At 42.7% G+C, this 15,254-nt stretch overlaps 1 protein-coding gene across 10 annotated transcripts in view; it reads right to left on the reverse strand.

The window, feature by feature from the left end:
- The window catches only part of CEP192 (centrosomal protein 192), a 146,488-nt gene that overhangs the window by 33,779 nt on the left and 97,455 nt on the right, over positions 1-15,254 (reverse strand). For all 10 annotated transcript variants that reach the window (XM_062201313.1, XM_062201319.1, XM_062201321.1 and 7 more), the window contains 4 exons: positions 14,781-14,899; positions 13,769-13,945; positions 5,700-5,790; positions 5,361-5,537 (listed from right to left, as the gene is read on the reverse strand). In XM_062201313.1, the coding sequence (XP_062057297.1) occupies positions 5,361-5,537; positions 5,700-5,790; positions 13,769-13,945; positions 14,781-14,899 (564 nt within the window). The remainder of the gene's footprint in view (positions 1-5,360; positions 5,538-5,699; positions 5,791-13,768; positions 13,946-14,780; positions 14,900-15,254) is intronic.

The raw sequence follows: 15,254 nt of genomic DNA on the forward strand, positions 1-15,254 counted from the left end.
GTTTGTTATTCTGCTATATTAAACACTTTGTTTCAAGGAAAAACAAACCAAAGTGCTGCAAATGACTTACCTTCCAATATCTAGTAATTATTCTAATGTTACATAAGCCAAGCTTTGAAGAGAGAGGAATAATAAAAAGTCTAACAGAGATATGCTTGCTTAAGAACTTTTGAGGGTGGAGGCTGACATTGTGGTGTAGCAGGTAAAGCTGCCATGTACAACACTGGCATCTATATAGGAGTCAGTTCATATTCCAGCTGCTCCACTTCTGATCCAGCTCTCTGCTAACATGCCTGGGAAAGCAGCAGAAGATGGCCCAAATGCTTGGGCCCCTGCTACCAACATGAGAGACACAGAAGAAGCTCCTGGCTCCGGCCTGGCCCAATTCCAGCTGTTGTTATCATTTGGGGAGCAAAGCAGCAGATAGAAGATATCTTTCTGTCTCTCTGTCTCTTGCCCTATCTTTGACTTTCTCTGACTTTTTTAAAAAAGATCTATTTATTTATCTGAAAGGCAGAGTTACAGAGAGAGAGAAGGAGGGACATACAAAAAGAGATCTTCCATCCATTGGTTTACCCCCTAAAAGGGTACAACGATCGGAGCTGGGCCAGGCCAGAGCCAGAAGCCAGGAATTTCATCTGGGTCTCCCAGGTGGGTGCAGGGGCCCAAGGACTTGAGTTATTTTCTGCTCATTTCTCTGGTACATTAGTAGAGAACTAAATCAGAAGTGGAACAGCCAGGACTCAAACTGTCACCCTTATGGGATGCTGGTACTGCAGACTATGGCTTAATCTGCTGTGCCAAAGTGCCAGCCCCAATAAATAAATCCTTAAAAAAATAGTTTTGAGGATGAAATCTACTTTACAATTACTTGTAATTTAATTTGTTATTAATTTACTTTGAAATGTATAAAAAAACATGAATTGGTGAATGGTTAGATACACAGTGAAAGAAATATAGCAAAATATGAATTGTAGAAGCTAAGTGATAGAGTATGTGGGTGTTTACTGTATAATTCTTTGAACTTGGTAATTCTGAAAATTGTCAAACTAAAATGTTTTTTTTTTTTTTTTTTTTTTTTACAGGCAGAGTGGACAGTGAGAGACAGCCAGAGAGAAAGGTCTTCCTTTTTGCCGTTGGTTTACCCTCCAATGGCCGCTGCGGCTGGCGCATCGTGCTGATCCAAAGGCAGGAGCCAGGTGCTTCTCCTGGTCTCCCATGCGTGTGCAGGGCCCAAGGACTTGGGCCATCCTCCACTGCCTTCCCGGGCCATAGCAAAGAGCTGGCCTGGAAGAGGGGCAACCGGGATAGAATCCGGCACCCCAACTGGGACTAGAACCCAGTGTGCCGGCGCCTCAAGGCGGAGGATTAGCCTGTTAAGCCACAGCGCCAGCCCAAACTAAAATGCTTTTTAGGGAAAATATACTACTTACTAACCTCTATAGCATTTGTCTAGCCAGTGTCAGAGACAACTATACCAAAAGCTATAAAGTGAAGACAAGAACTCAAACAACTCTCCAGGGACAGACACTAGCAGTGGGAGAAGCAATACACCGGAACCACGCTTTGGGAGGCCGTCTGTGGCTGCTTCCACAAGCCCTTACCCTTCCAGGAGAGGAGGGCTCACAAAATACATTCCATACATAAGAAGATAAAGAAAATATCTACTCAGCTAGAAAACCAACTTTCATGCTTTTTAAAATACATGTCTTTAAAAATTATCTTTCATTCCTAGTTACTAAAATAGGTTCCAAAGAATCCTTTGTAGATTTGAAAACATCAACAAGTTATTTTGAATTATATATCTAATTATAATATTTTAAAAAACTAAATATAGGCCCCTCATAAATCTATATTGGGTTGCCTTTTGATATAACTGAAGAGAATTAGAAAGGGTTTGCATGAGAGTGCTTACAATCCTATCTCATTCAAAGTGTAACCTCTGATAATTTTTCTTTTTTCCCCCAGAGACTTATGAGTAAATTTTATGTATCACACTCAACAGAAAGACACCAACAGACAAAAAGGTAGCTTTGAAAACACTCAATATAAGAATTCTCCCGGCCGGCGCCGTGGCTCAACAGGCTAATCCTCCGCCTTGCGGCGCCGGCACACCGGGTTCTAGTCCCGGTCGGGGCACCGATCCTGTCCCGGTTGCCCCTCTTCCAGGCCAGCTCTCTGCTGTGGCCAGGGAGTGCAGTGGAGGATGGCCCAAGTGCTTGGGCCCTGCACCCCATGGGAGACCAGGAGAAGCACCTGGCTCCTGCCATCGGAACAGCGCGGTGCGCCGGCCGCAGCACGCTACCGCGGCGGCCATTAGAGGGCGAACCAACGGCAAAGGAAGACCTTTCTCTCTGTCTCTCTCTCTCTCTCACTGTCCACTCTGCCTGTCAAAAAAAAAAAAAAAAAAGAATTCTCCCTATACAGTCATCTCTTTGTATCCACAGAGATTGTTTCCAGGATCCTCTTAGATACCCAAACCCAAGGATGCTCAAGTCCCTTATAGAAGATGATGCAGCCTCTGTACAGAACCTACACACATCCTCCCATATTCTCTACATCATCTCTAGATTACTTATAATATCTAATACAATGAAGAACAAAAAGTCTCTACTGATTTTTCCCAAATATTTCCAACCCAGAGGTGGCTGAACCTATTGATTCACAATGTGCAGATACAGAGGATCAACTGTATTTTCAAAGCCTAAAGAATCACAAATTACAGTTAAGTAAAAAGGTTAAGAAAAATAATGATTCAATAAAATCAATCTAATGTCAAAAAATTCAAAGATTAAAGAGGAAAAACTATTTGCTTTAGAGCATAACCTCAGTACTACTGAAATTTTGAGCTGGATAAGCATGTAAAGGGCTGTCCTATGCATTGTGGGATATTTAGCAGCACTCCTGTACTCAATTCACTAAACACCAGTAACGCTCGCTCCCTCTCCAAGCAATGACAATCCAAAGCCAGATGTCCCTTGTAGGCAAGAAGCAGCACCCCAGAAACCACATAAGAGAGCAACACAGGCAGGAATCCCATTAGGGGCCTGGTTTGTCCTCAGAAGATGTCAAACCTTAACTTCTGCTTGTTTGTGAAATCAAATGGTTCTACCCTAAATCACCAGAGAGTTACTAGTTCTCCAGAAAGTCTTCCTAAACAATAACTTCAAGTCTTGGGTAGTAAACCTGAAACTAATCCATATATACAATCATGATCATCTGAAAGATATAGTCCATTTAGTCCTCCACCCAAACCAAACTTTATCCTTACAAGAAACCAGATCATCAGAGAGCTATGCACCCATGGGCTTACATAAGGATGCTAGATTTTTAAATGATCAGTTATTTAAACATAGCACATGGGGGGGTCAATTGGATGGCTCCACAGAGAAAATGTCAAGCTTGTGTCACATAAAGCCACATTTCTACATTTACTATAAATATCTATTTTTAAAGCCTTTAGATACGGTTTATTTTATAATGTATCACATTCCCTCTTTGACATTAGGAAACAGAACCCAAGTTACTACTGGCCACAGTGCCATGCAACAGTGCAGTTCCAAGGTATGCACTTTTTTTTTTTGCCAGGCAGAGTTAGACAGTGAGAGAAAGAGAGAAAGAGAGAGAGTTACAGACAGTGAGAGACATAGAGAGAAAGGTCTTCCTTCCATTGGTTCACTCCCCTAATGGCTGGTGCTGCACCAATCCGAAGCCAGGAGCCAGGTACTTCCTCCTGGTCTCCCATGGGGGTGCAGGGACCCAAGCACTTGGGCCATTCTCCACCGCCCTCCTGGGCCACAGCAGAGAGCTAGACTGGAAGAGGAGCAACCAAGACAGAATCCGGCACCCCACCCGGGATTAGAACCCAGGGGCCGGTGCCACAGGCAGAGGATTAGCCAAGTAAGCCACAGCACTGGCCCAAGGTATGCACTTTTACAGAGCTTGAGCTTCACTTGACCACCCTGCCCTTATTTCCTTTCCTCAGTGGAAAGCACTTTTGTCTCTAATTGCTTCAAATGTATCTATATCAATGTATTCAAATATTTTTTAAAAATTATGCTGGGAAAATAACATAAAACTCCCATCTTTGTATTTCCAGTATCTGAATAGAATCTAGCAAATTCTATTAGCAGATATTTGCTATGTGACACTGATTAGAGCTGTGGCCATTTTAATATTCTTAGAAGAGAGGATGAGGCCAGCACTGCGGCTCAATAGGCTAATCCTCCGCCTTGTGGCGCCGGCACAGCGGGTTCTAGTCCCGGTCGGGGCACCGGATTCTGTCCCAGTTGCCCCTCTTCCAGGCCAGCTCTCTGCTGTGGCCCGGGAGTGCAGTGGAGGATGACCCAAGTGCCTGGGCCCTGCACCCGCATGGGAGACCAGGAGAAGCACCTGGCTCCTGGCTTCGGATCAGCGCGGTGCACCGGCCGCAGCCGTGGCGGCCATTGGAGGGTGAACCAACAACAAAGGAAGACCTTTCTCTCTGTCTCTCTCTCTGTCACTGTCCACTCTGCCTGTCAAAAAAAAAAAAAAAGAGAGGATGAAGGGAGTGTCTTGTCCTTTCCACACTGAGAAGATGGCCTTCTATGATCAGGAAGCAGGCTCTCACGAGACAATCTGTTGGCACCTTCAACCTCCAGAATTGTGAGCAAATTTCTGTGTATAAACTGCCCAATCTGTGGCACTAGGTTATAGCAGACTGAAAAAAGTAACACAATACTTTTGCTCAAAACAATTTAAAAATACTTGGAAAGTCAGTATCTTAAACAGCTCTACCTGGATTTACCCAAAAATCAATTCCTGAAACATTGGGAACATTTCAAAATTTTCAAACTGAAATGAAGATTAAAAACTTCAGAAGAGGTCAAAGTTGGTATGCAGCAGGATAAGCCATCAATTGTGCCATCAGCCAGCTTCCTTCTAATGTGACTGGGAAGGCAGCAGAAGATGGCCCAAGTACTTGGGCCCCTGTACTCATGTGAGAGACCTGCATGGAGTTCCTGGCTTTTGGATTTGGCCTGGCCCAGTATTGGCTATTGTAGCCATTTGGAGAGTGAACCCATAGATGGCAGATCTCTCTCCCTTCATCTTTGAAATAAACATATCTTTTAAAACAAAACAAAACAAATAAAATAAAATACATAAAAACTAGAAGACTTTGTTAGTCATAATACTATGATAGTTGATTTTGAAACTTGACATTTACTCTCTAACTTGTTTTTAAGACCAGATAATCATATTTTGACTTATAAAAATTAGAGTACATATAATTTACCAACATTAACCAACTGTTATAACATATTATATATACTAAGGGAGTATATATACATCAATATATAAAGGCAATAAAATAATCTTACCATGAACTTAATGCCTGGTTGTGACTGACTTCCAAGTTGCTTGATTTCTAGTTTAGCCAACATACAAGATAATCGAGTAGGTGCAAATAATACAGAGACGATAATGTCTTCTTTTGGGCGAATTCTGATCTCACAGTTACTGGTCAATCGCTCTTCTGAACCAAAAGTATTCTGAAGCTACAATTTAAAAACACTGACTGCATAAAACAGAGTGGTAGCAAAAATAAAACATACTGTTAACACAAACTCTTTACATGATGAATAACACAAAATGGTTTGCCTATGTTATGTGTGGACCCAGACGAAACATCAGAACAAGAGACTACACATTCTACAAACCTGAAAGCAATCCTGATCTTGTCCTCTGATAAGGAGTCGAAAGTGTTGGGTTGTAGATGTAGAACTACTTCTTAAAGCTAGTTTCTGAAGCCTAAAAACAATTACATATTGTAAATGTGGTTTTCCACCATGGATATTGCTAAACAAAACAAAACCAATCAAAACCAACCACAGTGTTGTGCAATGCTAGCTGAGAAGCCAGAGTTGCCTCTCCATAGTCCCAGGACTTTTGTTTCTAAAAATCAGCTTCAGACTGACCTTGGCAGAGAAGCTTTTTGGTTTAATCCCTTTCCAATTAAAGCTCCTCAGCTGACTTTATTTTGTATGCTGTCTTGTAAAAGCACACATCTATGAGAACCCAGGTGAAGAAACTCAGTAAATCATCAAGTCAATACTACACCCAGCTGAAATACACAGTTCAACACGAAGCTTTCAGGTAAACAAGGGGAAAAGCCTCATTTGCACAAAACTGTTTTATTTTTAAGCTTTATTTATTTATTTGAAAGGCAGAGCATCTCAGAGGGAGAGAAGGAAAGAGGGGGAGAGAGGGAGAGGTAGAGATATCTTTCTTCTGCTAATTCACTCCTCAAAAGACCACAACAGCCAGGGCTGGGCAAGACCAATAGCAGGAGCCACGAACTCCATCCGTGTCTGCCACATGGATGGCAGGGGCCCAACTACTTGGGCCATCATCCACTGCCTTTCCAGGAAGCCGGATCAGAAGCAGAGCAGCTGGGACATAAACTGGTACTCTAATATGGTACAGCAGAATTGCAGGCAGCAGCTTAATCTACTGCGCCACAATAGCTACCCCTACAAAGATGTCTCTCTTTTTTTGCCAGGCAGAGTTGGACAGTGAGAGAGAGAGACAGAGAGAAAGGTCTTCTTTCCATTGGTTCACTCCCCAAATGGCTGCTACGGCCAGTGCGCTGCGCTGATCCGAAGCCAGGAGCCAGGTGCTTCCTTCTGGTCTCCCATGTGGGTGCAGGGCCCAAGCACTTGGGCCATCCTCCACTGCCTTCCCAGGCCACAGCAGAGAGCTGGACTGGAAGAGGAGCAACCAGGACAGAACTGGCGCCCCAACCGGACTAGAACCTGGTGTGCTGGCACCACAGGCGGAGGATTAGCCAAGTGAGCCACTGCGCCGGCCAGATGTCTCTTTTAAACGATGTAAGTATACGAGTCCTCTCTTCATTGGAGAATACAGAATACATGAGTCTCTATTTTACTCAAATTTGAAGATCATCAGTTAATAAATTATTTCAATTGTGATCTATGCTTTGTCCATCTTTTAAAAAGCTAAGACCTTTGGCTTCAGCACCTCTAGAGAAAGCCTTCCATAGGTACATTGACTGGAAAGACTGGAAGAGATACCATTTTGTGAAGTTTTCATTTTTTAATTTGTAAATAGATACAGTTATGATTTTAGTAGTAGACTTATCAAACTGGGGGTGATAATGCCTGGTTTCTAGTTTTTTTTTTTTTTTTTGGACAGGCAGAGTGGACAGTGAGAGAGAGAGAAAGACAGAGAAGGTCTTCCTTTTGCCGCTGGTTCACCTCCCAATGGCTTCTGCGACCAGCGCACCGCGCTGATCTGAAGCCAGGAGCCAGGTGCCTCTCCTGGTCTCCCATGGGGGCACAGGGCCCAAGGATTTGGGCCATCCTCCACTGCACTCCCAGGCCACAGCAGAGAGCTAGACTGAAAGAGGGGCAACCGGGACAGAATCCGGCGCCCCAACCGGGACTAGAACCCAGTGTGCCGGCGCCACAGGCAGAGGATTAGCCTAGTGAGCTGAGGCGCTGGCCTGGTTTCTAGTTTTCAAAATGGAACTATACAAAATAAAAAGACTTTAACATCTTTAGTCCATAACCAACAGCTAAAGTATAGAAGTAAATGCATAAGAAAGAAACTAGAATGATTAAAAGGGTAGAGAGAAAAATACAGAATTCTAACTGGAAATCCAAAAATTTCAAGTTGAAATAAAATATGATTTTGAATCATTTTACACTTGGAAAATAGAACTACAATTTAGCAATCATCATTCATACCTGTAAGTAAAGCAAAACTCAAAGAATAATTCGTACTACTCCCAAATCATGTATTCATTAATTTGTATTCCACAGCCTGAACTCTGCTCACTTCAAATCTCCCTTTTGCATCAGGCACCCTTCTCCATCAAGGCAGGCCAAGAGGGGAAAGTTCCCAGCAGTCCCATGATCCGATGGCCCTCTGTTTCTGAGCCCTCTCTTTGCCTGCATGGAGACTACTCTGTTCTGGAACATAAAGTGTACCCCTTTATCATGTACTCTGCTATAAGACTTAGAGGAGTACAAGCTTTTTGTGATGGAAAAAATTTTTCTAGGCAGGCCACCAAGACAGGGATGAGCAGAATAAAAAAACAAGTCACAATAGTATCTACAATAGCATATTTAAAATCCACTTAATGCTTTGGGATTTTCTTTTCAGAAGCTAAATTTTCACCATCATTTGGAGTGCCATCAACTAACTATAGGCAGAGCAGTTCTCATAGGACTGGAAGCTCCTATAGACTAAGGTAAATAAAGAACACCATAGGCTTTCCAGATCAATTCCCTACACTGCAAGGGGACTCATCAGGCATCTGCTGGATGAGAAAGAATTCCATGAAATCTTCATAAGGAAGTAAGTGAGGACATAACAGACAATTAAAGAACACTTCATCCAACCGCTTCAAAATATACATTTTCATCAACATATGGAACACCCTCAGGATAGAATATATCTGTTAGAACACAAATCAAGTCTCAACAAATTAAAAAAACCAACTTTATAGCAAGCATATTCTCTGACCACAATAGAATTAAACAAGATATCAAAAAGAATTTTAGACTTTTTACAAATATATGGAAATTAAACAATATGCTCTTATACAACCAGTGGATCAATGAAAAAGTCCAAAGGGAATTTAAAAAATTTCCTCAAACAAAGGAAAACAGAATTGCAACATGCCAAAATCTTTGATACAGCAAAAGCAGCACTGAGAAGGAAGTTTATAGCCAATAGTCAAGAAAACACAGAAGGAGGGAAAGAATGGAGGAAGGGGGATCTCAAATAAATAACATAAAGATACAACATAAGAAACTAGAAAAACAAGAACAAAGCAAACTCAAAATTACTAGAAGTAACAAAAACCAAAGCAGAAATAAATGAAAAACAAATAAAACATCAATGGAATGAAGAGTTGGTTTTTTGAATAAACAAAATTGACAAACTTCTGGCTAGGTTAATCAAGAAAAAAGGAGAGATCGAAATAAGAAAAATGAGGGGCCGGCACTGTGGCATAGTGGGTAAAGCTGCCGCCTCCATAGCCGGCATTCCATATGGGCACCGGTTCAAGTCCTAGCTGCTCCACTTCTGATCCAGCTCAATCAACAAGATACAACCCAGGGAATAGATCAAAATGTTTGCAAACTATCTGGTAAGGGATTAATATCCAGAATATATTAGGAACTCAAACAACACAGCAGCAATCCACAACCCACTCTCCAAAAAAACTGATTTAAAAAAAAAAAGAGCAAAAAGGGCGGGCATTGTGGTGCAGTGGGTTAGGCCACCGCCTGCAATGCCAGTGTCCCATATGGGTCCCTGTTCATGTCCTGGCTGCTCTACTTCCCATCCAGCTCCCTGCTGGGGCCCAGGAAGGAGGGTGGCCAAAGTGCTTGGACCCCTGAGGCCACATGGGAAACCCAAATGAAGCACCAGACTCCTAGCTTTGGCCAGGCCTGGCCCCAGCCAGTGCAGTTCACTTAGGGAGTGAACCAGTAGATGGAAGATGTGTGTGTGTGTCTCTCTTTATAACTCTTTCAAAAAAATTAATCTTAACAAAATAAATGAATCTTAACAAAAACAAACAAAAAAATGGGCAAAGGATCTAAACAAATGGTACTCAAAAGAAGAAACAACGGCCGGTGCCGCGGCTCACTAGGCTAATCCTCCGCCTTGCGGCGCCGGCACACTGGGTTCTAGTCCCGGTCGGGGCACCGGATTCTGTCCTGGTTGCCCCTCTTCCAGGCCAGCTCTCTGCTGTGGCCAGGGAGTGCAGTGGAGGATGGCTCAAGTGCTTGGGTCCTGCACCCCATGGGAGACCAGGATAAGCCCCTGGCTCCTGCCATTGGATCAGCGCGGTGCGCCGGCCGCAGCGCACCAACTGTGGCGGCCATTGGAGGGTGAACCAACGGCAAAAGGAAGACCTTTCTCTCTGTCTCTCTCTCTTACTGTCCACTCTGCCTATCAAAAAAAAAAAAAAAGAAGAAACAGAAGTTAGAAATGGCCAACACATATATGAAAAAATACTCAATATCACCAACCATTAGGGCAACACATCTAACATCTAACATCTAACATCTCAGTTAGAATGGATTTTATCAAAAAGATAAAAAATTATAAATGCTTGGGGCAGCACTATGGCGGAGTGGGTTAGGGCCCCAGCCTGCGGCACCGGCATCCCGTGTGGGTGCCAGTTTGAGTCCTAGATGTTCTGCTTCTGATCCAGCTCCCTGTTAAAGCACCCGGGAAGGCAGCAGAGGATGGCCCAAGTCCTTGGGCCCCTGCACCCACGTCAGAGATCAGGAAGAAGCTGCTGGCTCCTGGCTTCAGTTAGGCTTAGTTCTGGCTGTTGCAGCCATGTGGGTAGGGAACCAGCAGATGAAAGACCTCTCTCTCTGTCTCTACCTCTCTCTGTAACTCTGTCTTTCAAATAAATAGAATAAATCTTTAAAAAAAATTACAAAATGCTTACTAGAATGTGGAGAAAGGGAAATGTTCATACCCTATTAGCAGGAATGTAAAGTAGGACAGTCTATGTAAAACAGTATGGAGGTTCCGTTAAAAACTACAAATAGAACCGCCACATGACCCAGCAATTTGACTACTGGGTATGTATCCAGAGGAAATTAAGTCACTCTGTTAAAGAGACGTCTGTACCCCAGGTTTACTGTAGCACTGTTTACAACATCCAAGATATGGAACTAACCTGAGTGGCCTTTGACGTCTGAATAAAGAAAATGTGATACATATACACAATGCAATATTCTTAAGCCATAAAAAGGGATAGAGGTTGTTTGCAGCAACATGGATAGAACTGGAGGACATTGTTAAGTGAAATAAGTCAGGCACAAAAAGACAAATACAGCATATTCTCACATCAAGGCTTTTCAAAATGCTCATGGAAAATGTGTTCTATGGAGAAACCAGCCACAGGCTAAAGATATTTTTGTTCCAAAATTAACTTACCTCTTAGAAGTTAAGAGTAGAACAGTGGTTACCAGAGCCTGGGGAGGGCATGGGGTAGGGGATGGAAACAGGACGGACAATGGATACAGGGGTGCGGTGAGACAGGAGGAAGAACTTCTAATATTCTAGGGCACAGTAGGGTAACCATGGTTGACAACACTTAATCATGTGTTTCATAGAAGTGGTAGAGAAGATTTTTTAATGTCTCTAGCACAAAGAAGTAATACATGTTTAAATCCATGTCTATGCCAGTAACTCTACTCTGACCTTTACTCATTGTATTACATGCACTGAAATAGACTCCATAAGTATGTATAATTATTATGTGTCACTCAGGAGTATATAATTACTACTTCCTCACTCAGGAAGAAACAAGGTAAAATATTTCCCTGATGGGTTGGCGAGTGCTTAATCTAGCAGTTAAAATGCTCACATCCCACTTCCCACACTGGAGTATCTGGGGTAGAATTCCAGCTCTGGATCCTAACTCCAGTTTCCTGTTAACACAGACCCTGTGATGCAGTCATGATGCCACAAATGATTGGGTTTCTGCCACCCACATCAGAGACTTGGGTTGAGTTTTAGGCCCCCATCTTTTTTTTTTTTTTATTATTAAAAAACATGAGTTTATTTTGGTGCAAAAAATAATGAAATTCACACATGGTTTTTCATTATACATGTCTCCTATCAACTTTGTGAATATTCTGTGTTCACTTTAGTACATACTGGCAAGTGTCACAAAGTAGTTGTTCTGGGCCGGCGCCGCAGCTCAATAGGCTAATCCTCCGCCTGCGGCGCCAGCACCCGGGTTCTAGTCCCAGTTGGGGCGCCAGATTCTGTCCCGGTTGCTCTTCTTCCAGTCCAGCTCTCTGCTGTGGCCCGGGAGGGAAGTGGAGGATGGCCCAAGTCCATGGGCCCTGCACCCGCATGGGAAGCCAGGAGAAGCACCGGGCTCCTGGCTTTGGATCAGTGAGGTGCCACAGCGGCCATTGGGGGGTGAACCAATGGAAAAAGGAAGACCTTTCTCTCTGTCTCTCTCACTGCACTCTGCCTTTTGGAGGAAAAGCTCCCGTGTCAGGATATAAAAGTTTGCCAATATGATGGACATTCAGGAGACACTCCTCTGCAAAGTTGAGAATCAGAAAATCCTGTAGCGTATCTTGGTCCAAGAAGAGCAAGCTCAGAACCAAAGAACTCTTAGTCCGAGGTCAAAGACCCGAGAGCCAGGGAACTTGCCAGGTAAAGTCAGTGGGAACAAAGGCCAAAGATGAGGTTCTGACAGGGACAAAGACAGAAGAGCAGCACCATCCAGCTTCAGAGCAAAGATCAAGGAAGTGCCCTTCCTCCAGTTTTTAACTTTAGGATGGTGTGCGCCCACATTGAGGGTGGATCTTCTAGGCCCCCATCTTAAGCTCCCAGTCTAAGGCTGTTGGGCATTTGAGGAGTAAGTCAGCAAATAGGAGCATACTCTCTTTCAAATTAAAAAAAAAAAAAAAAAAAAAAAAAGACCTTGCCACTATAAAGCCCAAAAGCATCACAGTGTTCCTGTATGCAATTTACCTAATATAAATTTTGAAGAACGTTTAGCACATGTTAATTTGATTCATAATGAACTGAAAATAAGATTTCAGGATATATGGCATCTAGGAACAGCTGGGTTTTAAGAACAGCCATCTTTACAGTATTAATTATTTCCTACAGATTTTGTCACAGCATGGACAGTTCTGTCAGGATCCACACAAGAATGCCTATGGTTCTGACTCAGCTTCTTTGTATCTCTGACTTAAAGGACCAGATCCACTATAGGATCAACTATGTGTTAAAAAGAACAAGGTCAGGGAATAGTTTGGTGTCGCAGCGGGTTAAGCCACCACTTGTGATACTGGAGTCCTGGCTACTCTACTTCTGATTCAGCTTCCTGCTAACGGACTCCAAATGCAGCAAAAGATGGCCAAAGTACTTGGGTCCCTGCCATCCGGGAGGCAGACAGGGATGGAGTTCCTGGCTCCTGACTTTGGCCTCACCTAGCCCCAGCCATTGTAGCCATTTGAGGAGCAAACCAGCAGATGAAAGCTCTGTTTCTCTTTGTCTCTACCTGGCTCCCACTCTGGCTTTCATATAAACAAATATGACTTAAAAAAAAAAAAAAGGAATAAGCTTTCTAATTTTTCCTTCCTACCTTTCCGTAACACTTTTCATAGGAAGAACACAAGAAAATGTAATCTCTTAATTACCTAAATTTCTCTTTTTTTTAAGATTTATTTATTTATTTGAAGGGCAGAGTTACAAAGAGAGAGAGAGGTCTTCCATCTGCTGGTTCACTCTCCAGATGGTTTCAACGGCCAGAGCTGGGTAAATCTGAAGCCAGGAGCTTCTTACAGGTCTTCCTTATGGGTGCAAGGACCCAACACTTGAGTCATCTGCTGTTGCTTTTCCAGGCCATTAACAGGGAGCTGGATTGGAAGTGGAACAGCCAGGACTTGAATCTCCACCCATATGGGGTACACTGAAGGCAAAAGCCTAACCTTCTATGCCACAGCACCAGCCCCTTAATTACCTAAATGTCATTAGCAATAGAGAATTCATCAAAGAGTCTAGAAAAACTGAAACCTATTTCTTTAGGATACACTTTCAAAAAGAGACATTTTTAATTAAAATCCACAATTTGAAGATTAAGCACATGTAAGATAGCTTTATCTCAATCTAAAATCAATACTTGGTCATAATTAACAGAGAGTAACATTAGAATATTAAATAACAAAATATTAGCTCCCCAAGCTGCAGTGTGTATACTTACTGTGTTCGACCAAGAGGGACACCACCCCAAGTCAGAAACTGCTTGTTGGACAAAATCGATGGAATATCTGAGAAGCAAGATCCAGGTGACAGAGGTTTACTTTCTGAAGAAATTACTTCACCTTTTAACACTACTTCATACTGAGGTCCAAACGGCTGCACAAATATTGTCAAGACCCTAACAAAGCAAAAAGAGAAAAGAAAAACACTCAGCTGTATTAAATTCTTTTGGCAACTGTATCCTACAGGATTCCTTTGCCCAAGAGACTGCTGTGTGCTGAGGATCCAGTGACTGTCCCTCCCTTGGAGCTCACGTTCCAGAGAAAAACACACAAGGAAAAAATGATCAGAATAACATCCACATGGAAGGATGAGAAGTTTACAGTGCTCCAGAACACTATTTTCAAGGGATTTGGGAAGGGCTGAGGAAGGCCTCCCAGACACGCTGAGAGCAAGTATTTCCGGCACAAGGCATGCACAGGTACAGCCCGATTCTTTGCTTCTTCTGCAGGGTCTGAGCAGCAGACCAAGCACACGAGTGTACTATGCAACCTGGGCTGTGGACAGAGCCACAGGGGTCTCAGAAGGGTGTACTTCAAGTTAGGTTTAGGCAAACAAGTTCAAATACTAATGACAATGCTGTTCTGACTAAGTTAATATTCACTTCTCATCCAGGTGCCAAAAACCATAAGCCTAGAGAATTTTAAATTAACTGACAAGGTCAACTAAGGCTTCCTGGGAGAAAAACCAAAATTGATGTTTTATCATTTTCTCTTGTCAGAACAGACTTAAAAATAGTGATTTCTTAATTTCTCTCCAGCTCATTTGAAAGATTTTTAGTAACAAAAAGCAGAGAATCTGAGGCCAAATGAAAGAAGTTAGGCAGAACATGTTACCATTATCACTACTAGGTAAAGCAAAACATGTTAACTTCATTATTGGGCCTGCAAGTGAAGCACATCTAAGTGAATGCTTCTCATTTACAATTCTCACTATAAATATTTGCAAATTACCTCTCCTCACAGGCTTTGGGGTCCTTTGGAGTAAATGAAACTTTAACTTCATGCTCTTCTCCAGGTTTAAGGAATAGATTCTCTGGATCCACTGAAAAGTGACTTCCTGGTACTGAGACCTAAACATTTACACATAAGCATCACTAAATACCGACTAAACAAGTACAGCTTTCCCTCCAGTTCTTTCTCTCCTTGTCACTTTCTACGGCAGGATATTTACCCCTTCCTCATGCCCACCACTATCCCAACTCACCTTATTCTCTTGGAAAGGATAGTCTGTCCCCTGTTCTCCCACCCCTTCCTAACTCCCATCATTGACACCTCTCTCACTCTTGGGTCTCAGAAATACTGTTGACATACATAGAGCACTCCTCTCCAACACTACCTAGCCACAGGATGACATACACATTTCTCAGGAACTAATGTAGAACTTCATGTTTAAATTCAAAACATTAGATTTTAGAATTAAAGCAC

Source organism: Lepus europaeus, chromosome 9, assembly GCF_033115175.1.
Source record: "Lepus europaeus isolate LE1 chromosome 9, mLepTim1.pri, whole genome shotgun sequence".
NCBI classification, from domain to species: Eukaryota; Metazoa; Chordata; class Mammalia; order Lagomorpha; family Leporidae; genus Lepus; species Lepus europaeus.